At 44.1% G+C, this 26,792-nt stretch overlaps 1 protein-coding gene across 1 annotated transcript in view; it reads right to left on the bottom strand.

Annotated features, from left to right (window-relative positions):
- Positions 1-26,792, bottom strand: part of LOC122752259 — a 183,301-nt gene that overhangs the window by 60,690 nt on the left and 95,819 nt on the right. The window contains exons 40-51 of the mRNA XM_043999277.1: positions 23,954-24,118; positions 22,416-23,549; positions 18,180-18,464; positions 15,783-16,139; positions 13,494-13,844; positions 10,181-10,312; positions 8,531-8,680; positions 8,328-8,444; positions 7,278-7,451; positions 6,198-6,408; positions 1,649-1,815; positions 470-582 (exon numbers count right to left, since the gene is read on the bottom strand). Of these exons, the coding sequence (XP_043855212.1) occupies positions 470-582; positions 1,649-1,815; positions 6,198-6,408; positions 7,278-7,451; positions 8,328-8,444; positions 8,531-8,680; positions 10,181-10,312; positions 13,494-13,844; positions 15,783-16,139; positions 18,180-18,464; positions 22,416-23,549; positions 23,954-24,118 (3,356 nt within the window). The remainder of the gene's footprint in view (positions 1-469; positions 583-1,648; positions 1,816-6,197; positions 6,409-7,277; positions 7,452-8,327; positions 8,445-8,530; positions 8,681-10,180; positions 10,313-13,493; positions 13,845-15,782; positions 16,140-18,179; positions 18,465-22,415; positions 23,550-23,953; positions 24,119-26,792) is intronic.

The raw sequence follows: 26,792 nt of genomic DNA, 5'->3' as shown, positions 1-26,792 counted from the left end.
TATCTAAGTCAACCCTTTCACTTGACAGATGAAGAAACTTCCCTAGAGAACGGAAATGTCTTGTCCAAAATCTCATTACAAGTGAGTAGCTGAGGTATGGCTAGAACCTGGGTCTTCTGGTGCCTACTTTAATGTTCTTTTCATTGCACTGCTTTCCAAGGGCCAGGTCAGCATCATTTTTCCTGAATGGAAACCCATCAGATCTGGGGTATGTAAGGGTAAGCCACCATGGGTCCTGTGTACCTCTTAGCAAAGTGTATTCCCATTCTCTAGTTCATGAGATCATTGATTCAGAGCTGAAAGGAACCAAGGAGGTGGCTCAGTCCAACCCCCTCATTTAAACAATAAGGAAAATGAGGCATAGATAGGGTAAGTGACTTGGAAATGGTCTTCCTGCCTCTTGACATGCTATGAGTTCATGACCAAAGGGCTCTGTGGGTGTCTGGATCCAAAGACCTTTTTTCCTCACCTGAGTGCTTGATTCCTTCCTCTTACATAGACGAGAAGACTTGTTTGGGACTCACAGGTCACTTCCAAGGAAGCTTTCATTTCATTGACTGCCAGGATTTCCTGGAATAACAACTAGTAGGAGGGGGAAGATAGAAGAATAGAAGATCCTGGAGGACAGGGTCTGTTCTTTTTGTCTTTGTCTCTCCAAAATTTAGGACAGTGTCTGGCACATAGAATGTACTCAGTAATGCTTGTTGACTTGAATTGAATTTATAAAACACAGTCAATAGGGTAAAATGGAAAGTGCATGTTTACCAAGTAGACTGATTACATCTAAGCCTTCTCCAACCCACTGATGTAATTTGTGATTCATCCTTCCCTTTTTTACACTACAGTAATCAGACTTACTGATTACTGCTGATTATGTGATATATATATATATATACACACATTATATATGTATATATAATACATGTATACATATGTATGTATATATATATAAACACATATGTTTCTTTTTCGTCCTTTTAAACTCTCAGCACGCAGAGGACAAGGATCTTGTCTGCTGTTTATCCCCCTCTTTCCCAGGAGCCCCAGATCCTACCATTACGCCATGGGCTCCCAATACAAACTTGGTGACTGACCAGATTGTCAACTCTCAGCAAGAAATAAGCTAAACAGAAACTTTTTTCCAGTCACCTTATCTGTGAGAACTTTGGAAGTATACATGTTGGGGGTTGGGGTAGAGAACCAAAGCCACTACATTAAGAAAAAACATTAATACAGAGGAGAAACTACTTTACCCAGGGTATAAGCTGGCTTTTGAGGACTCCAAGTAAAAGCAACTCTTCTTTGTTCTTACTAATAGTAGCAAGACTAATCCAAAATGGTAGATAATTTTTAAATCATTAAAAAAAAAACACTTTGGAATGCATGTGATTTTTCACAGCAGATTTACCTAGAAAACCAAGGAAGGCTAATCATATTCTGTGTAAACACACCAACCTGACCGGAGAAAAATATTTCAGATAATTGGGGAGGGAACCAGCTTGAAATAAAACTTTTTTCAACCCGTGGTCCATCCAGAAAATGGTTAAAGCATGCAGATAACAATTGGGAAGCCAAAGTGACTAACCTCTATAGCCTTTCTAGCTGTAGTCCCTTCCCAAGGGCTAGATTAATCATCTTCTTTCATTACCTGTGTTGTCAAGGGCAGGCCCAGCTGCCTAAGAATTGGCACGGTGTGTTGGATGTGGGTCACAAGCTCAAAAGTTCCATTTAGTTTCAAGGCTGTCAGAACTGTCACATCCACACTGACTTTCCTGTCCCCTCCCTGTATGTCCACATTGCCCTGGGTCTGGGTTTCTAGATGTGGAAAGACAGAAAGATTCAGTAATAGCAAGTATAGTAGAAAGTGTACTGGCTCTGGTGTCACAAAACCTGAATTCATATCCCTCACCTTTGATATTTAATATCTGTGTGACTTTGGGCAAGTTACTGACCCTCTATTCTTTAGTTTACTCATCTATACAACAAGAGGGCTGACCTAGATAACCTTATGAGGTCTCTTCCAATTCCATTTTATGTCACACACTATGATAAGGTGTCTCCCTACACCTTTATCTAGGTGTCACTGTCACACAGCCATTCTGCTCTTCTTAATTCCTTTCTAAGAAAAGGAAGGAACAGGAAAAGAGACTACAGTGAAGATGACACTGATCCCTGTGGTCTCCGCTAATGGGTAGAGAGAGCTAAAAAGCCTAACGCCGTGGAAAGCATCCTTCAGTTGGCCTCAAGCCAGTAATTTTCTTAGACTGAAAGGGACCTTTAGATCATCAAAACATCGATTGAGAGTTGAAAGGAATCTTAGACGCCATCTTGTACAAACTCCTTATTTTACAGAGGACAAAACTAACACCCAGAAAATTAATTGACTTAAATCCAGGGTCACAGAATCATAGAATTTGGAAGTTGGAAGGGACCTTAGCAGCTGTCCAGTCCAACTTACATATAAGAGGAATCCCTACTTTAACACACTGTGTTTGTCTGGGCCTTTGCTCGAAGACCTGCCAGAAGGGAGAACCCATCATCTCTCGAGTCAGCCTATTATAGTTTGGTAGAACCCTAATTATCAGGAAGCTTTGCTTTTGTTTTTTCTTGACAACAATCCTAAATTTCTCTTTTTTTATAGCTTTTAATCATGGCTCCCAGTTCTACCCTCTATGGCCAAACAGAGCCAATCTAATGCTTCCTGCACAAGACAATCTGTCAGATACTTGAAGATGTTATCATGTCTTCCCTGAGTCTTCTCTTCTCCAGTTCCTTCAGTCAATCCTCATATGACATGGACCAAAGGTCCTTCACCATCTTGGTTGCCTTTCCTCAGATACACTCTATTTTATCAATGTCCTTCTTAAACCATGGTAGTCAGGACTGAGCAAAACCATCCAGGTGAGGTCCAGCGAGGGCAGAGCACAGTAGAATCATGATTTCCCTCTGTCTAGGGCCCATGCTTCTCTTCTGACTGATTCTGGGGGGGAGCAGGGCAATGAGGGTTAAGTGACTTGCCCAGAATCACGCAGCTAGTAAGTGTGAAGTGGCTGAGGCCCGATTTGAACTCGGGTCCTCCTGAATCCAGGTCTGGTGCTTTATCCACTGTGCCACCTAGCTGCCCCCAATAGATACTATTTCTATAGCACTTAAAGATTTACAAATCACTTTATATATATTATCTCATTTGATCTTCACAACAACCCTGTGAGGTAAGTGCTATCATTATTTCTATTTTACAGATGAAGAAACTGAGTGAAGTGACTTGCCCAGGGTCAAAAGTAAATATCTGAATCAGGATTTGAACCCAGGTCTTCCCTACTCCTGTCCCCTGGCCACCTGACTGCCTCAAGATATATCTCTCTCTTTTTTAAAGTCTTTGCGGGGAAATTGGGGTTAAGTGACTTGCCCAGGGTCACATAGCTAGTAAGTGTCAAGTGTCTGAGGCCAGATTTGAACTCAGGTCCTCCTGAATCCAGAGCTGGTGCTTTATCCAAGATATATTTCATTTTGCAGATGATGGAAATGAAACCCAGAAAGGATTAGTGACTGACCCAAAGTCACATACTTGGTTAGTGGTAATTCATGGAAATTAGAAGTTAAACCTAGAAACTCCCAGACCAGAGCTCTTTCTACTGAAATATTCTGCTGCTCCCCAAACTCAGAGGTTTAGGGTTGTTTTGTTTTTTAAGTTCTGTAGAATAGGAGACTCTGAAGTCCTTTCCCTCTATCCCCTTCCAAAACTTAGTAGCCTTCACTGTTAGGAAATTATTCTCTCTCTTACTTGAAATACTTTGAGATACTTTGCTGTATCTCAAAATACTTTTGGAAAACTAAGAGCCATTATGAGCAAATCTGGGATTCTTTGTTTGGAAAGCCAAGTCCCCATGATGCATTCAGCCCCACCAGATAGGCCTAACAACATTTCCTCCTTTGTGGGCCCAGTGAGGAAAATGATTTCAAAAGTTCCTTTGACATTGCAAGCAAGGCAGCTCCACGGATTCCTGAGGGGCGTCCACAAAGCCACTTTTGGAGGGTACGTGGCAGGTGGTGCTGAGGCCCTGCTTCCTCGCCAGCTAGCCTTCCTTTCTCCCACACAATGAAAATGTCAAGCTGTCATCTCTGTCTGTTCTTTCCCCTGGCTGAGAAAACCTGCTTCTCAGCACAGCAGTAAAAGTTGGGGAAATATCAATTCTCTGAGTCTTGGAAATGATTTTCTCAGACTTAGGGGAGTTGATGTTTGGAAGAAGATAACTCCCAAAAGGAAGTGGTCATTTTCTCCCCTAGACTGCTGTTGTTGTTTTGTCCTTCATTCTCAAAGAGGACAGTGACATTGGGGTGATGTCATGACTTGCACTGAATTGGATTTTAAGTGAGGGAGGGCTGTGCAAGGTCACCAACCTCACTCTCTCCTCCAGAGCCATCTGGGTCCAGTGGCAAGATATACATAAGGGATGGCTCTGGATGTTTAAGACAATTGAAGTTAAGTGACTTACTCAGGGTCACAGAGCTAGTGTATCTGAGGTGAGATTTGAACTCATGTCCTTCCGACTCCAGGGCTAGTTCTCTATCCCCTATACCACCTAGCTGCCCCATTCCCCCTAGACTATAAGCCCCTTGAAGGCAAGGATCATGTCTTATTCATCTCTTCATTCTTTTTCCACTTTTAAATCCTAGCATAGTGCCTCACATACAATAGAAACTTAATAAATTGTTGTTAGACTAAAGTGAATTTTTAGGCCATCTTCCAGCTTTAACTCTGTATAGACTGACTAAGGTTTTCAAACCCAAACAACATGGTTTAAATTACCACTGCATAGATTAAGAACTAATTTAACTTTATCCCCCCAACCATGTAATACCTATGTGATACCTACAATTATCTGGATAACCCACAAACTCTCAATTATCTGTGGCAACAAAGGGCATAGGGAGTATATATCTTTTTTTTTTTTTTTGGCGGCGCAATGAGAGTTAAGTGACTTCCCCAGGGTTACACAGTAAGTGTCAAGTGCCTGAGGCTGGATTTGAACTCAGGTCCTCCTGAATCCAGGGTTGGTGCTTTACCCATTGTGCCCCCTAGCTGCCCCCCATATATAAATGGCTGGGGTTTTTGTTTGTTTGTTTGTTTTTGCAGGGCAATGAAGGTTAAATGACTTGCCCAGGGTCACACAGCTAGTAAGTGTCAAGTGTCTGAGGCCATATTTGAACTCAGGTCCTCCTGAATCCAGGGTCAGTGCTTTGTCCACTGTGCCACCTGTCTGCCCCCATAGGGAGTATATCTTGTATAAGATGGAGGGCTAAATTAACCTAGAGTGAAAAGGGACCTTGGAGTTCAGCTAGTCCCATGGAATGGGATGAGGGAACCAAGGCTTGAGGAGCCTACTCATGATTGTACAGCTAGCAACTGTTAGAATCAGAATTTGAACCCGGGTATTCCTGTCCCCAGATTCAATGGTTTAACCACTGCATCATGCTACTTCTCTGAGAAGTAATCCAAAAGTTTATTTTAGCCATTTGTTGCCATCTGCTTTCCCCATCAAAAACATCCTCAGATTTGCTTTCACAGACTAAGGGTCTTTTCTCCCCACTAGTCACATCTATCCTGTAGAAAAGGTGACTGCTGAGATGCTCAAGAGGAAGTCAGAGAAGAACAAAGGAGAAGAGCCAGGAACCTGGTGCCAGATAAACCATCTCTAAAAATCAATACTTGACTAAAAGTCAGTCTCTCTTAGTAAAGGTGCTCTTTCATCATCCATAAGTTTACCAGTCCCCTCGGGATAGCTAGGTGGTACAGTGGATGGAGCACTAGTCATGAAAGACCTGGGTTCTAATCCTGCCCCAGACACTTACTAGCTGTGTGACCCTAGGCAAGTCACTTAAGCTCTCTCCCCATCTCTAAAATGGGGATAATAATAGTACTTACCTTACAGGATCGTGAAGATCAAATGACAGGTTATATGCAAAGTGCATACAAATTGTGCAAGCTAATAAAAACAGAAGTCCCTAGCATGAAATTAGGACCTCCAACCCATGTACCATAACCCTGACTCCAATAGATACTTGATGACTTGATTAGGGCCCAGAGGCAATGGCAGGGAGCAGGCTGCCTTCTGACATGTTGTCAGGTGAGAGTAAAAATCTGGACCCAGTCCTTAGCCCAGGAAGGAGAGGAAAGACTAGTATACCCTACTTACCTTGTGTCTGGAGCCCTAACGTGAGGCTGGCCACCTCTGGGTAGCCAGTTTTTTGCTTCAGAGCACTGCTGTTATGTCTGCTCCAGCAGGAGAACACCATTTGCTGTCTGGTATAAGAACAGCTCATGGTGTAGTTGAGAGAGGTCTGCCCCACCAGAATGTTCACAGAGCTGTCAATGTTGGGATTGGTTCCGTGAAAATACATCACAACCTGGAATAATATGAAGGGAGGTAGGTGTTGAGCCCTCATCCTAAACTCCTCACTTCTCATCCTCTGAGAACAACCTCCACCACCACCACTCCAAACCCGTCACATCCGGAACTCCCACAGAATAAGCTCACTTTGGCTCCTGTGATGCTTTGGGTTTCTTGGACCCTCTATACAACATTCAAGGATCCGATCCAGCTAGAAACATTTCCTTTTTTGTTCTATAAGGTATTGGTTTCACACGTAAAATGCTCATTTTGCCAAGCATGAGAATAAAGACGAAGTCAAACAGTCCTAGAATGTGTAGGCTTAACTGTGCCTTCAGAGGTCATCTCATCCATCTCCCTTTGCACAGTATGGTATCTAGTCTATTACAGGAAGAAATTTGCTCAAATGGGGTCATAAAGAGAAGGACACAAATGAACTCACCACCACCAACAAAAATCTGAAAGGCTTGGGGCAGCTAGGTGGCATAGTGGATAGAGCACTGGCCCTGGAGTCAGGAGGACCTGAATTCAAATCTGGCCTCAGACACTTAACCATTACTAGCTGTGTGACCCTGGGCAAGTCACTTAACCCCAATTGCCTCACCAAAAACAAAATCTGAAAGGCCTGAGAGGATGCAGGGAAATGAGGGGAGAAAACCCCACTAACCATCTTGCTTCCACTTCTTCACTGGTTGGGAGACTCAACCCCACTGGTGGTGGGAGCCCAGGGCCAACAGCTATGCTTAACCCCTGTGGTGTCAGAACACTACAGGGATTCGAGCAATGCTCATTTTTTCCCTGGATAAATATGTGAACAAGGATTTCGTGAATTAAGATAGAAACATTTCATGGGGCTATGGAAAAGAAATCTGGGGCCTGGTGTACCTGAAGTGATTCTGGGAGTCCACACTGCAACAACGCAGGCCAGTTATGGGAGAGGCTACCAGACCAGGAGTGTCTGGCTGTGGTGCTCTGGCTTTGGCCTCCAAAGATGATGATGCCTGACCCATACTGGGCCCTTCCAGTCAAGTTCTTGGCTGCTTGGTGGTCCAGAGAGACCTGGGGGTACAAGATTGAAGTCAGTGAAGAGTTCTCTATCAGCTTCCATCATTGTCAATTCAGGGAGGTGGGAACCAAGTGAAGTTCTACAGGATCTCAGGACTAGAGTGGAAGATTGGGTTATAGAAGAAAATCTTAACCCAAGATATGTAATTTGGGGTTTTTTTGGGGGGGGGGCAATAAGGGTTAAGTGACTTGCCCAGGGTCACACAGCTAGTAAGTGTCAAGTGTCTGAGGCTGGATTTGAACTCAGGTCCTCCTGAATCCAGAACTGGTGCTTTATCCACTGCGCCACCTAGCTGCCCCCATGTCTTTTCTTTTATGCATTTAAAAACATCATTCTGAGGCTTCACCAGACCTCCAAAGAGGTCCATGGCACAAAAATGGCTTAAAACTCTTGGTTGAAATCAAAGAAGACAGAATGTTAGAGCCAGAAGGAATATTTGAGATGCTCCAGTCTAGCCCTCTCCTATATAGATGAGGAAACTGAAAGCAGAGAGGTCTAATTCACAGCTCTGACCTTAGATGTCATATAGTCCAACCCCATCCCCCTCAACTTTATCAGTTGAGGAAATTGAAGATCAGAGAGGGTAGTTTTTGCAAAATCACACAGGTACAGTAAAGTCAGGATTCAAACCCAGGACCTCTGATTCTAACACCAGGTTGTTTTTGCTTTTCCCTTCTACAAGGAAGCAGCTTACCCAAGGTCACAGGACAAGTTAGTGGAAGAGCTGAGACTACAAGTTGAGTCTTCTGACTGTTAGCTGAATGCACCTTCAATTCTACCAACTTACCTTCCAAAAGGTATTTCAAACTAACTTTGTCTCTTGGGGAGATGAGAGAGAGGCCTAAGGGACGGGAAGAGGGGCGACCTACCTGCAAATCTATCTTGTCTTCTACCCCCAATGCCTGCAATGTTGGGACATTGTGTCGGATTTTGTAGTCAAAGGAAATATAGTTTGATTGTTGAGTGAAACTGAGCTCTTCAGAAATCTGTTGACAGTTAATAAAGGATACAAGATCAGCCAAGATGGCTGGACAGTTCCCAGAGGGTCCCTTCCTGGACCTTTCCCTCTTACCTGCTTGTTGTCCATGCCAAACCGGATGGTACGCCTGTAACTATGATTGCTTCTCACTGTGGTTACATCCACCAGGGTCCGAGCTGGGATGCCAAAGTGGATAGTGTCAAGGAAGTTGTGGGTGAACAGCATGTCTAGTTCTTGGTGTGTCTGGGTCAGGTAAAAAAGAAATGCCAAAATATTCATGACAGCACTCTTTGTGCTCATGGATTGAGAAATAGGCTATACAAATTATGGTGAATAAATGCAGTGGAGTGTTACTGTGATGTGAGAAATGATGGGTGTGAAGAATTCAGAGATGCATGGGAAGACATATGAACTGACACAGAATAAAATAAACAGAACCAGGTAACCAATATACATGATAACTACAGGAATGTAAGCTGAAAGAACAACAACAAAAATTAAGTTGAATGCTGTGTATTTATAATGGCCAAGATTAGGCCTAGAGAAGAATGGAGAAGATGCACCACCTAAATCATGGATGCATAAAATTGCATACACTGTCAAAAATAGTTTAGTTGCTTTTGTTAGAGTGCTTTTCCCTCCTTCTTTTTAATCTTTGTTAAAGGGATGGTTTACTGCATAGGGAAGAGGTGAGGAAATGAAGATGATATTAAAAAAAACAAAAGCTATCCATAAAAATAAGATTTTTAAAAGGGAGATGAAAAGAAAAGGGGAATGAATACTAGGGGAAAGTCAGTTTCTTGCTGAGGATCTTCCTTGGATTCTTTATTCCTACTGCTCAGGAAATGAGGACATAAAATAGTTGGATCATGACTTTAGAGCTAGAAGGGATTCTAAAGCTTATCTTGTCAAACCCTCTCATTTTTCAGGTTAGAAAACTGAGACCCAGAAAGGTTATAGGACTTAACCAGGGTCACACATGTAATGGGGATTTGGTTTGCGCATGTCCAGATTACTCAATACAGAGGTACCCCCTTGGAAGACACCAGGGACCTGTTTCTGGCAGGAGACATTTGCTGTGTTCTCCTACCAAATGGATGGAAATGACTTCTTTCCATTGGCTGCATAGCCAGAACCAGCTGTGTCTTTAAATCTAGCAGACTGGGACAATCTCTCTCACTTTCTCTCTGGCTTTGAAGCAAATATTCCTATGTAAAAGTTAATTTGACTGCTAAATGGTTTTATTTCAACTGGGGTGACAGAGACTCCCTAAAATTGAGGGAGGGGATGGAGCCAATGGCAGAGATACTAGACACCCCCCCAAAATAGGTATTTGAGAACCCTGGAGGAAGAGTTGAAGTGTAATACATAAGGCCTTCAGGCAGTGGGGGACCAGAATAGTCACTAGTTCACACAGGTAGTAAATTAGCAGGGACAGGATTCAAACCCAAGTCTTCTGACTCCAAATGGAAGATTCTTCCCACTGCACCACACTGCCTCACCCTCAGAGCAGAAGGAAGTCTCTCCATTGTGTGAAGAGCCCTGGCCTTTCCCAATTTCAAAACTTTTGGCCAGGTAACTTAAATGAGCATTCATGTAAAGCACTCAGCATAGTGCCTGGCACATAGTAGGTGCTTAATGGTTTTTTTTTCTGTTAGAGATTCTCCCCAGACAGAGGAGAGTCAGCATTTTCAGGCTGCCGTCCACACCCAATATCTAGCACTTGGCTCATGAGTCACTTACCTCAGTTGCCTTCAGGATAAGAAGGCCTCTCAAGGTGCTGTCATCTACAGTGACAAGCATCTGGGCATCCAGGTCCATACTGTTCAGCACCACATAGCCTGAGCCATCAATCCGACCTGGGGCCCCAAGATCCTGGAGAGATTGAAAGAAAAAAAAAACCCAGATCATTGGATCAGTGAAGAGTGAAGAGTTAGAAGGAACTTTAGACGTCTTCTGATCTAATACCATTATTATTATTGTTGTTATCATTTTATCATCATTCTCATTAGTGCCAGAGTCTGCTTTACAAATGCAATAGCCCCTCACAGGCCAGATCCCAATCCTGGTCAGCATGAAAGCTTGGACCTGATTCATTTTTCTCACCTAAACTGGTTCACCCCTCCTTTGGTCCTGGTGGCCTACTCCAAGGGACTTGCCATATTGAAGCTGTGTAATTGATTTGAGCCCTACTGTACCACAGAACCGCAGAACTCAAGCAATCCACCAGCCTCAGACTCCCCAGCAACAGGGGCCAGAGTAATAAGCCATTGTTCTCAGCTTATTCTTATTATTCCTTGGGCCTAATCATTATGACATTGTGATCATTATACTCATTAAGCACCTAATGGTCCTTCTGGCTATACATGGCACTGAATAATGACCGATTTCCCATTAGACCCACACTGATTTCTCTGAGGTTCTGGACATGTGGGTCAATATTTAATATGATCTGTTTAAAGCCCACATCTCTCCCATCCTAAAACACAAACACACACACACACACAGCTGCATTCCTCCCAACTCCTCTAGCTATCATCCTATATATCACTCCTCCCCTCTTTCAGCTAAACTCCTTGAAAATGCTGTCTACACCAGTGCCTCCACTTCCTCTCCTCTCATTCTCTTCTAAACTCTGCAGTCTGGCTGCCAACCTAATCATTCAATTGAAATCACTCTCCCCAAAGCTCCCAGTCATCTCTTTCATTGTCAAAACTAATGGTGTTTTCTCAACCCTCACCTTTCTTGACTTCTCTGCAGTGTCAGACACTGGTGACCTGCTTTTCCCAAGTATTCTTCCGAGCTTTTGTGAAACCACCCTCTTTCTTCTCCCTCCAACCTGTCTGGCCATTTTTTTCTCAGTCTCTTGCTGGATCTTTACCCATATTGTGCCCATTAACTTTGGATGGCCCAAGGCTCTGTCCTGAGCACCCCCTTCTTTTTTTCTCTACCCCATTCCCTCATAGTGATCTCCCAGGGGTTCAATTATTATCTCTATGCAGCTTATTCTCAGAGCTAGTCTCTGCTGAACGCCAGTCCCACATCACCAACTGCCTATGACATTTCAAACTGGATGCCCCATAGGTATCTTAAACTCAACACTTCCAGAAGGAAACTCATTATCTTTCTCCTTCCTGTCAAGGGTACTACCATCCTCCCAATCACCCAGGTTAGAAACCTCAGTGTTATTCTTGGTGTCTCCCCCTCACTCGCCCTACATTGCCTTTAAGTTGCTAAATCTGCTGTTTCTACCTCCATAACATTTCTTGTATACATCTCTTTCTCTGTACTCACATAGCCACCAATCCAAATTTAGCCCTTCATCATCTTTCACTGGAGTACTACTCCTAATTAGAAGTGTCTGTCTGTCTCATGTCTCTCTATACCAACTCATCTTCCACCCAATTTCTAAAATAATTTCCCTAAAGCCTAGATATAACCATGTTACCCCCACCCCTCTACACAAAAACGCAATAAATTCTAGTAATAATAACAATAACAATAAATATTGTTTGTCCTTCATTTTCTTTCTTTCTTTCTTTCTTTCTTTTGCTTGGGCAATGAGGGTTAAGTGACTTGCCCCAGGGTCACACAGCTAGTAAGTGTCAAGTGTCTGAGGCTGGGTTTGAACTCAGGTCCTCCTGAATCCAGGACCAGTGCTTTATCTACTGTGCCACCTAGCTGTCCCTTTGTCCTTCATTTTCAAAGAGGACCAAAATTCTGCCTCAACTTAAATCCAATTCGTGCATGACTCAACGATAATAATTTCTTAAATTTTTTTGCAGGGCAAAGAGGGTTAAGTGACTTGCCCCAGGGTCACACAGCTAGTAAGTGTCAAGTGTCTGAGGCTGGATTTGAACTCAGGTCCTCCTGACTCCAGGGCCGGTGCTTTATCAACTGTGCCACCTAGCTGCCCCTTAGTGATAATAATTAGCATTTATATAGTATCTTATTATGTGCCAGGCACTGTGCAAAGCACTTTCCAAATATTAAGTCATCTGACCCTGGGAGGTAGGTGGTATCCCCTTTTTGCAGTTGGGGAAACTGAGATAAATAGAAGCTAGGTGACTTGCCCAGGGTCATGTTGGTAGTACCTCAAGAAGATTTGAACTCAGGTCTTCCTGACTCCAGGCCCAGTGTTCTCCTCAGAATGCCAATCTGCCTGCCTGTCTATTTGTAATTACTTCTAGGATGGAATATAAAGCCCTTTATTTGGCATTCAAAATGTAAAGAATTAATTGTTATTTGAGGTTTTTATGCCTTGGTAAGCACTGGCCTGGGGCTCTGCAAACCGCATGGTGCTCCACCCACTGGTTGTAGCCGTTGCCAGGGCTCTGGCACCTCACATCATCAGCACTCGCTGATGCTTACATGGGTCTGGCAAAATGATAATGATTGGAAGCCTAGTGAGGGCAGTCATGTGACTGTCAGAGCGGCCATCCCATTGGCTGGGACTGTATGCGGTGTTTCTAGGTTTGGGGGAGGAGAATTGGGCATTCTAGGGGGAAGCTGGAAAGCGATAGGTGCTCTGCTGCGTATTTTCAGCTGATTCCTGGGCGGTGGTATTTTTCAGGTATTATAATTTCCCTTTCCCCATTTTTATTTCCTTTCCCTTGATCCTACAGATCCTGTTTGTGTTTTTTTTTTAAAGTTTGTTCTTGTTAAAATAAATCTTGTTCTGTTTGAGGGAGGCTGGCAGTCTCCTTCCTTGCCCCAATATTGCGGTGAGCCGCTTAGCTAGCACTCCCCAATTAAAAATTGGTCCCTACAAAAGCCTCTCACAATCTGGACCCTTCCTATCTTTTGTTTTCTTATCTGTCACTTCCTGTCATGACTCCATGGTCCATTCAAACTGGCTTACTTGCTATTTTTCCCTCGCAATGCTCCATCTAACATCTCCAGGCCTGAAATCCACCTCTTCCTCCCCAGTCCTTAGCACACCTCCTGTCAGGCAGATTGTTAGCACTTTGTTGACTCGTTTTTTTCTGCCTAGTCACCCAGAGGTTGGGCAGCACAATGCTCCACTGGCTTCAGCTACCTCTCCCTCCTGAAGTACCTGCATCACTTTGCAGGAATTCTCCACTAGACCCCTCCACTGGAACTTCTTCTCCAGCAGCAGGTCCCCATTGGCTTGGAGTTCACAGGCTTCTGATCTCAGCTCCAGGCTGAGCTGGTATTTGGCCTGTTTTCCAGCTTGGAAAGACAGCTTGGTCTCCTCTGGAATGGCCCAGAGCACCAGCAAGGTGTGCGTGAATGTGGCCCGGATGGTGAGCTGTGGTTGGCACGCTCCCCTGAGTTCCAAGAAGGCTTCCTGGTCACCCATCCGCAGGGTGCAGAGCAGTTTAACCTGACAGCCGGCAACCTGAGCAGATCCATTGAGGTGCATCTGGGAGGGGATTCCAAGGACCTACCGACAATCAGACAAAATAGCCCCATTAGCTCCACACTAAGGATTTTTTACCTCCAGCCCCACAGGGATAGCTCCTCTTGCCTAATCTCATTTTTACATTAGACTAAACACTTTAATCACAGATGTCTTGGCATAGAGGAAAAGCACGTTAGATTAGAGGGGGAAAATAATTAATGTGCTCATAAATGCTAAAAGGTTGCTAAGGCAGGGTGTGGGAGTGTGGGAAGCAGGCCATTAGATTGATGAGGGTCAGAAGGCAGCCTGGCAGGAAGTCAGACTAGACTAACTAGATGAAAGACAAGCCTGAGCCCAAGTGTCCAGCTGTCTAGGAGGAGGATTAAGGAGTGAGAGGAGGGATGAGATAGGGAATGCTTAGAGAAGGAGAGATATAAATAATCTCCTCACTTTGCAGAAGCACTTTGAGGTTTACAAAGTGCTTTTTGAATAATAGCCCTGCCCGGTTGGTAGTATTAGTATAATTGGCCCCATTTTATAGATGAGGAAATTAAAGTTTAAGGAAGTTAACGCCAATCTACCAAAGCAACTAAGTGCAGTTGTGATTTAAACTCAACTCATTTGACTTCAAATTCTTCGTATTTTTGTTTGCTACCATACCACATTGCCTGAGGAGGAGGGTTATGTTACTGAGGCTGGAGCTCTAAAAAAGTATTCCCTTCTCCCCCCTTGCCCTGCCCCACCTTTTCCCCTTTCCCCTTCCCCCTCCCCCTACCTTCTTCTCTTCCTTTTCCTCTTTCCTTCTTTCCCCTCCAAACTCCCCAAGTGTAGTGGAAATAGAAGCAAAATCAGATTGCCTCAGTCTGGCTCCCCCCCCCCCCCAACCCCCGCCCCAGAATGCCATTTGGAGGATCCAAATCTCCCTTCCCTTCCTCACCCACTGCCCTGCAAGGGTCTAAAGGAAGTGTCCCTTCCACTTCACAAACAAATCTCACATCCAAATGCATAGATCTAAAATGACCCTAATCCCCATTTGCAGTGTGGAAAACTTGCCGAGCTTTGGAACCAAAGAGGCCTGGGTTCAAATCCTGGCTCTGATAAAAAGTCTCAGCTGTATAGCTAAGGTCAGCCAGTCGGCATTTATGAAGCATTTATTATCAAATCTATCTTTAACTTGCTTTTTTTTTTTTTTTAGTGAGGCAATTGGGGTTAAATGACTTGCTCAGGGTCACACAGCTTAGTAAGTGTTAAGTGTCTGAGGCCGAATTTGAACTCAGGTACTCCTGACTCCAGGGCCGGTACTCTATCCACTGCACCACCTAGCTGCCCCCAACTTGCTTTCTTTTTCTGTTAGATAACAGCACTTTCTTCAGATGTGACTACAAGGCAAAATTTACAGCTACGGAATCATGCAGAATCCCACTGGAAAGGTATAAAAACTCTTAAGCTTTCCTTGGTAGTTGGGATCCTTGGCTGGAAGGATAGTCCATGCCAGTCATTAAGCATCCTAGCAGTTGCCTGGTTAATTAAACCCTGTACTTTTTTTTTGTTTGTTTCTTTTGTTTTGCAGGGCAATGAAGGTTAAATGACTTGCCCAGGGTCACACAGTGACCAAGTGTCAAGTGTCAAGTGTCTGAGGCTGAATTTGAACTCAGGTCCTCCCGAATCCAAGGCCAATGCTTTATCCACTGTGCCGCCTAGCTACCCCAAACCCTGTACTGTTAATAGAGCTGGGTTCCTAAAACACAGTATGAAGTGACTCGGTTTATTTTTTCTGTCACTCTCTATGCAACCCTGGACAAGCCGATTTGAGCCTAAGCTATCTGAACCTCAGTTTCCTCATCCATAAAGTGGGTTGTTTCAAAGAGAGCAATGTGACCTTTCAATGTATTACATAGTTGTAAGTTATAACTATCTAGCCTTTCCCACCACAGGGCACTGTTCTTTTAGACCTTTCTGCTTCACCCTGCCCAGACCTACCTGCAGCAGCTCACAGTCTGTCTGTGTCTCCAAGACCCACTGGGTTTTGTTCCTGGGCTGGAGCTCTATTCTGCCCTGAAGCCGGCACTGCCCAACTTGGAGGGTCAAGGAGCTTTTTGGGACAGGGCCCACATCCGCTAGCAGGTGGATGGCACTGCTGGGGGGCAGCCCCAGGCGGCCGAGGGGACTGAAGGAATGGTGCAGGCTTCCTTGAACTAAAGGTTTTTGTCTGCAGGAAGTTGCTAAGTGCATGTGGGCATCTCCTCCATCACTCTGGAGGGCCACGTTCAGGTCACCATCACAGGGCCCAACCCTGAGGGAGCCCCTGGTGGCCAGGCTCTGTGGAAAGCCTGCTTTCTGTAATCATGGAAGAAAAAAAAAGTGAGGTTTCAGAGAGCACAAGCTATACACAATGGATCAGAGAGGTTGTTGAATGACTAAAAGAACCCCAGCATCCTTAGGCAAAGGGAACTGGGGGGAATGGGAGGGAAGCTAAGACACATCCCCTCAAAGATAATAGCTCCTACTTGGTACGCAACTTCACACTGTGAATTATTTCCCTTGCTTCTGGCCTCCCTCCATCCTATAGAGCATGGTTACTGTCATGAGTACACTGGATCCAGCTGGTATAGGCTTAGGAGAGCCCATTGTCAAATTTTCAGTGTGAGTATTTACTCCTCGGAAACTGATAAATGCTACAAACCAGGGCTTGATTTATTATTTTGTTGCTTGTCTAGACCTAAGAAAGTGATAATAATTCAGATTAAATTTAAAAGTATGTCATAGCTTTCAGAGAGCCTGTTATTAAACATTTACCTGCACACCCCTGACTTCAGAGGTTACTCTAGTAGCCCCCACCCCTGCCCTGCCTAATTTCTTATCCTGGCATTCAAGGCTCTTCACAAACAGGCCCCAATCCACTTACCTTATCTCAGTACTCTCCCTTATGTATTCCATGCCCCAGCTAAACTAGATAACTACTTGTTAAATATGATCTGTATTTTCTCATCTCTGTGTTTTTGCTCATACTGTTCTCTATACGTCGAATCCATTACCTTAAATCTTGACTATCCTTTGACAGTTAAAACACCTCCTCCATGAAGCCTCTTTGATCTCTCCTCTCTTCCCTGACTGCTACCACCCCTACCAAGGGATCCCTTCCTTCTCTAATTGTCTTTCCTCTCCTGGGCGCTTGCCAAATTCTTTTTATGTTATTTACATACCTATCTTATTCCTTTCACTAGATTGTAAGAACCTTGAGGACAGGGACTCTGCCTGATACATCTTTGTATCTATCTTCCCCATGGAAGCATCATATAGACTCGATACATAAATATTTGTAATAAATTGATGAAGACATGTATAACTTATATTGAATTGCTTGAGTTCTTAAGTGGGGTGGGGAGGGAGGGAGGAAGAGAATTTGGAACGCAAAGTTTTAAAAATAGATGGGAAAATTTGCTTTTACATGTAATTTGGGGAAAAAATCAAATTCTAAATAACTGGATAATAAAAAAAACAGAACTCACAAGAAGCAAATAAATAAATAAAATTGATGAAGAAACTGATTCAATTAACAGTTGAGTTGGCAATAATTCATATCCAGGTTAATTTTCAGAATGCTTGGGACATAATTCATACTTTTGTTCTTCTGAATGTCTTCTCATCCCTACTTCCAAATGATGATGCAAACTCCCAGAAGGCAAGGAAATAGTATAGGTAATTCCCTGCCTTGCTATCTTCTGCAGAGGCACTGAACTGTGATGGAAACTATAGTGATACACTGGGACTATCTCCATCTCAACCCTCTTGTTGGGGATGGGCTCATTGAGAACAAGGCAACAGAATAAATATGGCTGGGCAGTAAGTTGAGAAATATAACTGACAGAAAGTTACCAGCTGAGTTATATGGATAAGTGATGGCTTAAAGACCTAAGAGCCTGATTAACAATAAGCTAGAAAAATTGGAGAAAAAGTTGAATCACTTTCTACCTTTTTTTACCCCATCTTCCCCATCTCTGCCAAATCTTATCCATCCTTCAAGGTTCAGAAACACTGCCTGGTCACTTCAAACCCACATTTTCTTATCTAAAATTCATCCACTCATTCATATATCCAGTCATTCATTTAACAAATACTACTAAACAGCTACTGTATGCTGGTCCATGCTAGGTTCTGTGGGAAATCCAAGGAGCTAGCACAGCTCTGGCTGCATAGTAGGTGCATGATAAATGTGAATTGAATTAAAAGTCAGAGAGAAGAATAAGAAATGTCAAGGGGTCAAGTAATATAGAATGTATCTGAAAAATTGAGACCAGACTATACCTCTAATATAGGGCAATGGTTGCCCAGAGAAAGGGTCCAGTTGGTTTGAGTTGTGTTGCTCTCTGTCCTGACATCTCCATCCGCCATCACAGAACATGGGCCTATAGTCAATTCAAGCAGTGCCCTGGGGGCATCCCCTCCTGTAGTTGACACCCTGATTTGGTTTTCTCTGGCAATTCCCAGTTTCTTGAGTAGAGGCCATGAATGTTGAAGCTGAGCTTCCAAGTGGTTGTGGAGACCACAGAAGGTGTGGAAGCGGATGTGGGTAAAGGCTTCACCAGAAGAGAGGTGTCCAACCAGGCTGGCCTTGCAGCCATGTGTCAGAAGGGAAGCATTCAAGGACATCACAGCTGGACTCTGCAACCAAGGAAGACTGAGGGTGTTAGGGAACTAGTGGCCTCAGGCACCCCTCCACAACCAACACATTCTTTCCTCTGGCTCAATAGCTCATTTCCTATAGCCTGAGGATTTTTTAATAGAGTAGTGTGTAAACTCTAGAATGGAGAGTTTGACATCAATTCTTGGCAAAAATTCTAGAACATTTTATTGAAGAGATGCTTTGTTTACATTTAGAAAGGGAGGCAATGTTCACTGAAAGCCTGCATAGCTTCGTCAAAAAAAGGTCATGCCTATTCCTTTCTTGACAAGGTCACTAGACTGGGAGAAGATGAGACTGCCATAGATTTATAGATTTATATCTCTGCAGAGCATTTAACAAAGTCACTCATGCTTTCTTTGTGGACAAAGTCAGGAGAAGTGGAGTAAGAAGTTAGTACAGTTAAGTATATTCAGGATTAGTTGAATGTCTGGATGGAAGGAATAGTCATGAATGGTCTGGTGCCAACTGAGAGAGCTAAGTGAAATATAGATATAGACTTAGAGATATGTTTTAAAGAGAGATTTCTGGGACATATTCACTATCTATATTATGTGTGACAGATATATGTATATATATATATACACACACACATACATATATAGTGAAATGAGCAGAACTAGAATAATATATATAACAACATCGTAAAGACAAACATATATAAAACATTTATATACATATACATAATATACATATGTGTGTGTAGAGAGAGAGACAGGGAGAGGGGAAGGGAGAAAGACGGAGAGGGAGGAAGGGAGAGAGGGAGAGAGGGAGGGAGGGGAAAAGGGAGGGGGAGAGAGCGAGAGAGAATATATGTGCCATAGCTCTCTTCTTGGTTCTAGGCTATTCGACAATTTCATCAATAATTATATCCAATAATTTGGATAAAGGCTTGGATAGGCAGCTGAGAAGAAACTTGAAAGAATAACATGCTGGATAATAGGCTACAGCAACACCTTGACAGATTAGAAATTTAATTTTAATCTAAAAAGATGAATTTTAACAAGGAAAAATATAAATAAAATTGTTCTCATAATTTTTTAAAAAAACAACTGTGTGAGTGGAAGGTGGAGGAGGAGGGATGGCTAGGTAAAATTTCCTCATTAAAAAAAAAAAAGATCTTGGGTTTTTAGTGGACTGCAAACTCAACAAGGGTTAACAATATGCTGTAGAAGCCACAAAAACAAAGAAAGATCCTAGGCTACACTGAGAGGAAAGCATTCAGAATTAAGAAGGTGAGAGTATGTGCCCTGATTATCTCACATTTGGAGGGTTCAGCCCAATTCTGGGTGCCTCATTTTAGGAAGTAACCCCGATGTGCTAACGTGTCAATGAATCTAGAAGATGGTGAGAAAGCAGGAGGCCAAGAAGAAACCGAAGATGTTTAACCTGGAAAGGAAAAGACCTAGGGAGGACTTGCTAGTTTCCTACAAGTATGTGAATGAGGTTGGGCCTGAACGGCTTGGGCTCTGAGGCAGACTCAGGAGCAATGGGTGGAATTCACAGATAGGTAAGATTTATGGCTGGTGTCCTTATACTTTCTTGACGTCTTCCTGACAAACAGAGATACACAAAAATATAATGTGATGCCTTGGTGAGGTAATAGGTCCTTTCCCCTCACTGGAGGTTTTCAAGAAGGCCAGATAACCACTTGTTGACAACCTTGCAGAGAGGATTCTCAGACAGATATATAGCAGGTACTCCCAACTCTGCAGTTCATTGATTCTTTAAATGCTTCTGCTTTTGGGAACAAACATGCTTTCAGAAGGTTTGTTTTGTCTTATTTCTACATCATAGAGAGAGGAAAACATGACCACTCAAGTGATAAAAGGTCTGGAGAGATGGTTCCTATGAACAACTGTAATCAACTGGGAGATGACTGGATAAATTATGCTATATGGAATAATAACATGCCATAAGAAATGATGAAAGGAATGGATTCAGAGCAACTTTGGAAGAATTGTATGAACTGATACAGAGTGAAATGACCAGAATCAGGAGAACAATTTTTACACTAACAACATTGGAAAGACAAATTAGAAAGACCTAAAATCTCTGATCAATGCAATGACCAGCCATGATTTCAGAGATGATGGGCCCAAGTTATAGAATGAGACATGCCAATGGACATGGCCAATGTAGGAATTAGTTTTGCTCAACTATGCCTATGTTTTTTAATTTTTTTTTTTTTGGTGAGGCAATTGGGGTTAAGTGACTTGCCCAGGGTCACACAGCTAGTAAGTGTTAAGGGTCTGAGGCTGGATTTGAACTCAGGTCCTCCTGACTCCAGGGCCAGTGCTCTATCCACTGTACTACCTAGCTGCCCCAGACCATGCCTATTTGTTACAAGGTTTTTCTTTTTTTCTTTTTCAATTGGGGGAGGTGGAGAGAGAGAAAATAAACACTTGTTAATTGAAAAACACAATATTAAAAAAAGAAAATCGAGACTACTTAATGTAGAGAAGAGAAAGTTGGCCAAAGGTTCAGAGAAGATAAGAAAGTAGAGGGAGACCCCTTCAAATCCATGGACAATGTGTATAGCAAGCATAATTAAAGCTCCTTCACAACTCAGATTCCCAGATCAGAAGGTGGGGGAATATTAAGAAAGGAAGAGGAAAAGATAAAGCAAGGCATGCTTATTTCTTTAAAGCCTTCTGCCTGACTTCCAGTAGGTGTAGCCCCATTTTTTTCTTTTCTAGTTATGCTACAAGTCTGCCTGAAGGCAAGGTGATGAACCAGAATTATAAACTCATAATGTTAGAGGTGTAAAGGGGACCACAATCACTGATATATTTCTGGATCTAGAGGTGGAAAGGCCCCAGAGGCTGTCTATTCCAAGTCACTCACTTTACAGATAAGGAAACTGAGGCCCAGAGAGATGTCCCAGTGACTCGTCCAAGGTCATACAGCTAACTAAGGACATAGCTGGGATTCAAATTCAGGTTTCTAGACTCCCCATCCAGAGTTTTTCATCTCAGATCTCTCTTCTCTCTCAGACAGCTAAGGGGCATGGTGGCTAGACGGATGAACTTGGCAACAGGAAATCCTGTCTCAGACACTTTCTACCTCTATGGCCCCAAGGAAACTAATAACCTCTCTCAGCCTCAGTTTCCTTCTTTGTTAAAATGGTAGAATAATAGCACCGACAAGGAGCTAATATATGTAAAAGACTTTACAGATCTTAAAGTACTATGTAAATGTTAGCTCTTATTATTAATTATTATTACTACAAAACACTATCTTTTCCCTCAGTGGAAAGATCACTGATTTTGGAGTAAGAAGAACTGAGTTCCTCTATCATTTAATACCTGTGTGACCCAGAGCAAGACACTGACCCTCTCTTGGCTTCAGTGTCCTCAACTACAAAATTAATGGACTACAGGACCTCAAAGGGCCCTTCTATCCTTGGTTCTATGATTCTAAAACCAAAGTCCATGGAATTAAATGTGGCTCCATCTCTAACTAGAACTAGAAATTACCCATACAGATAACAGAGGAAGAATTCTTCTACCCTTCTATCCTCATGGAGAATGGGAATTTCTCAAGGGGGGAGGGACTGTTTTGGGGGTTTGTCTCCCACCCACCCACCTCAGCCCCAGACCTGACACGGCTTCTGGACCATGGTAGGTACTTAATAAAGCCTTGTCAGACTAGAAGATGATAGAGCAGATTCTGGCTCAAGGCCTATTCTGTTTAGCCCCTTTCAAAGTTTCCTTGACCCACAGTTCCTGTCCTTTCCTTCCCCAAACTGCTCCTCTGTTTGATTAACTTTGGAAGGGGCCACATCTCCACTTCCAGCATCTTTCTGGACTTGCCTGCCTGCTCCAAAGTTGAGTGTGCCACAGGCATCACCAGGCCCACAGTCAGCGGCATGCAAGAGCCAAAGCAGCTTGAAACATGTTCTTCCCTGGGACGAACATGTTCCTCTCTACCTGGAAGTAGGGACAGTGACCACGGAGAGCCAGTTCCCACTGCCCGGGCGGCCTCCTCCCTCGTCGCCCCACACCGGAGACCCTGCAGGCTCCACTCAGCACCTCCAGGCTCAGGTCTGCCCGACCCCCGAGCTGAGCTGCTCCGTGGAACCAGTTTCTCTCGGGAATGCCAGTCTGCAGCCAGCTCAGGATGGTGTGATGAAGCATCACCTTCAACTCTGTCTTCTTCCCCCAGGAGGTCAGCAGTTCCACTCTCAGTGGCTGACCTCCCACAGTGACTCGGGCCTTGCTCACTAGCAAGGTTGGCCCATAAGTCACCCACCCCACCAGCTGCAGTCTTGAAGGCACAGGGACAGTCCTCAGCTGTCTCCACTGGTGCTCCCAAGTCCAGTTCATCCTGGCTCCATGGTCCAGAAGCCAGATAACCCCACTTGTGTGGAAGGAATCTTGGATTCTTCGAACTTCCAAGCTGCCCTTAATCTTTCTATTTTTTGCTTTCGAGTGGAATGTCACCGACCACCTCCCGCCTAAGCTCTGTGGTTTTGGTTTCTGTGAAAGGTCCTGGAATAATTTGATCTTGGCAATGCCCCAGCCCTGCCAGTGAGTCCTTGCTGAGAGCAGCACACCTCGCCTGTCAAGGGAGGCATGGACATGCCCTTCAAAACCCTGGCCACAAGGCGTGGGAAACCTCCATGTCTCCACTGTGTGGTTGATAGGTAGCGTATCAGCCTTTCCCCTCACGGAGGAAGCCACTCGGCATTTTTTGAACCCCAACATGTTTTGAACATCTAAGTGGGTGTGGATGCCCTGGCCCTCTGCCGTCAGGTTTAGCCTGGCCTTCAGCCCACCAGGCTGACACCTGAGAAAGGCTCTGACCTTCATGTCTCTTGGGATGTGGAGAAAACGGAGGCAGGGGAACGTGTGCACCAGCCCTCCCGAGACCTCATGCCCATGTCCTCTCCTATGACAGCCGCCTATGCTCAGGCCATCCCGGTGGTAGTGCAGCCTCACTGCACCACACCTGCGGAACCCCAGGGCCGAGAAGGAAGTCTGTACCTCAAAAGGATGGCGGGAGACATCTCCACTGCAGTGGCCCGACAGCTGTCTGGAGGAGGCCTCACCGCTGCAGCTGACCTGTAGGGGCCAGGAGGTACAATGAAACATTGGGAGGACAGAGGCATATCTAGGCAGGAGCGCTTGGAGCCTTTTATTTGCCCCAGATGGACCTCTTCTGTGACCAGGAGGACCCTACTCAAAAGTGATAGTGACTGCCCATCCTGTTGTTCCTAACACCAAGGAGAGGCTATCAAAGAGGGGTTCTTAACCTGGGATTCACAGCCCCCTGAGGGGCCTCTAAACTTGGGCAGGGAAAAAAATGACATTTTCTTTTCACTAACCTTCAAGTGAAAATGAGCATTTTCTTCAACTGCTTAAAAGCATGATTCTGAGCAGGGGTCCCCGGGCTTCACCGGATACAAGTTAAGGGGAAGGACTTCTGCTGTAAAGGGCATGGCTTTACCTGCCCATGGCCCGCTTACCTGGAGCCGGGAGGGCACCACACCAATGAGTCCAGGCACACTGTGCTGTAGCCCCAGAACCACCTCTTCTGACTGACCTCCATCCTTCTTCCTCTCCAGCGCCATGCGAAGGTGCTTGCCATCCATGCCAGCCTTCACACTAGCCACCAGCCTGGAGCCAGAATTCTAAATAATGGGATTGGATGTCCCTGAGGCCTTGACCCTGGGCCACAGGGGAGCAGCAGCTAATGGTAAGAAGCTGATGGTACAGTGGAGAAAACACTGGACTTGGAGTCAGGAAGGCCCGAATTCAAATTCTGCCTCACACACACTTCCTAGCTGAGCGAGAAGAGTCACTTGGTTCTCTTCACTGTGTCTCAGTTTCCTCTTCTGTAAAATGAGGATAACAATAGCACCTTCCTCATAGGGGTGTTGTGAGGATCAAACGAGGTGACAAAGGTACTTTGTAAACTTTAAAGTGTTATATCAAGGGGCAGCTAGGTGACACAGTGGATACAGCACCGGCCCTGGAGTCAGGAGTACCTGAGTTCAAATCCAGCCTCAGACACTTAACACTTACTAGCTGTATGACCCTGGGCAAGTCACTTAACCCCAATTGCCTCACTAAAAAAAAAAAAATTAAAAAAGTGTTATATCAAATATTAGCTATTACAGGAGCATATGTTTAGAGCCATGAGGGGCCTTGGGAGTTACCAAGTTCTAGCCCCTCATTTTAAAGATTAGGCACCTGACTTGCCCAGGATCACACAGGTAATAAGTGTCTGAGGCAGGATTTGAACTGAGGCCTTCCTAAAGTCAAATCCAGCACTATATCCACTATACTTGCCCAGCTGCCAAAATAAGAGGAAGGATAGAGTAAATATTGCCCAGTGTAGAAAAGCCACAGACCTAGTCCTGGCTCTACCATGAACTCACTTCACTACAAACTACCTTGACTAAGACATTTGATTTCCTGGTTTTCTGGTTCAATTTCATCTATAAAATGAGAATGAACATGCCTGTGCTGCCTACTTTATAGAATTGCAAGGAAAAAATGAGATTGGGGGGGTGGCTAATGAGGGTTAAGTGACTTGCCCAGGGTCACACAGCTAGTAAGTGTCATGTGTCTGAGACTGGATTCAGGTCCTCCTGAATCCAGGGTCAATGCTTTGTCCACTGTGCCACCTAGCTGCCCCCTGGTATTATTTGTAAAATATTTACCACAGTGCCTAACACATAGTAGGCACTATATAAATGCTAGTTATCATCATCATCATCATTGATATGAACAAGTTTTGAAAAGCACTGTCCAAAATGTAAGGGATTATCAATCTAGAGCTGAAAGGCCATCTAGCCTAACTCTCCATTTTTTTTTTTTTTGGCAAGGCAATTGGGGTTGAGTGACTTGCCTAGGGTCACACAGCTAGTAAGTGTTAAGTGTCTAAGGCCAGCTTTGAACTCAGGTCCTCCTGACTCCAGGGCTGGTGCTCTATCCACTGTGCCAACTAGCTTCCCCACAACTCTCCATTTTACAGATCAAAGTAATGAAGTCTAGGAAATTAGGGAAGTTGCCTGAGGTTACATAGGTGGTAAGCATCAGAGGCAGAATTTGAACTCAGGACCACTTTTTCTAGAGCCAGTATTCTTTCCACTGTACCACACTACCATAAGTCACTTGAGTAAACATTTATTAAGTACCTATTACATGCCAGGCATGTGCTGGAGATACAAAAAGAAACAAAAGATAGTCCCTGCCCTCAAAGAGCTTACAATCTAATGGGGGGGGTCGTCTCCTCAATTTGGTGATATCTTCATCATCTTCTTCATCTTCATCATCATCAGTCATCATGACTCAGGCCTCATGGGGAGTAATAATTACCTATAAGTTGTCATTTTTGCTGTTGTCCATTTTCTTTTTCTTCTTTTTCTCTTTCTTTTTTTGATGGGGCAATGAGGGTTAAGTGACTTGACCAGGGTCACACAGCTAGTAAGTGTCAAGTATCTGAGGCCAGATTTGAACTCAGGTCCTCCTGAATCCAAGGCCAGTGCTTTATCCACTGCACCACCTAGCTGCCCCTGTCCTTCCTTTTCAAAGAGGACCAACCATATCAAGGGATGATGTCTTAACTTTGGAGTGAATTGGATTTAAGTGAGGCAGAGCTGCACAAGGTCATCAGCCTCTCTCTCTCTTTCAGAGTCATCAAAGCCCAGTGGCAAAACAAAAGGGATGACTGGCAATGGCCTGGAATACCATGGATGACCTTGGCATCTTTGACACCTGACCAAGCTCTAAGCACTCCCTAGCAACTGTGTCAGCCACCTTCATGGCTGTTAGAACAAATTGGTCTTATCCATTCATTCCACTGGGGAAATCTTCACACGCTTGGGAGTAGACATCCCCCTATCAACATGTTTGAGGCCTGTCAGTTACCCCCATACTGGCATTTTTAGGGATAGAGGGAAGGTCCCCTAAATGTCTTTCCCACATGACTGAAATTTCTCTAAAGAGATCTTTGATCTAAACCATATTTAAAATTCAAATATTCCTACGGGAGGGTCCCGGGTGACTTACATTCATACTGAGTTGTCAACAACATGCACCAGAGCCTTTGTTGACAGGATATTTTGACAAAGTTGGGGTCAGGGGATACTGGGTATTTGAAAGGATCAGGGAAAGGACATTGCGGAGAAAGGAGAGGACACAGAAAGTGAAGGCAGACTGGAGGTACAGGAGACAAACTCCTCCTTCATGTTCTAGTGTCACAAGCCCAAGTGATTGGAGAGGCATCAAGGCATAATAGACAAGAGAGCTGGACTTGTAGTCAGTAAGACCCAGGCTTGAGATCCTTCCTCAGATACT

This window comes from Dromiciops gliroides, chromosome 1 (assembly GCF_019393635.1).
Source record: "Dromiciops gliroides isolate mDroGli1 chromosome 1, mDroGli1.pri, whole genome shotgun sequence".
Lineage (NCBI taxonomy): Eukaryota > Metazoa > Chordata > Mammalia > Microbiotheria > Microbiotheriidae > Dromiciops > Dromiciops gliroides.
This window is presented reverse-complemented; position numbering and strand designations above follow the sequence as displayed.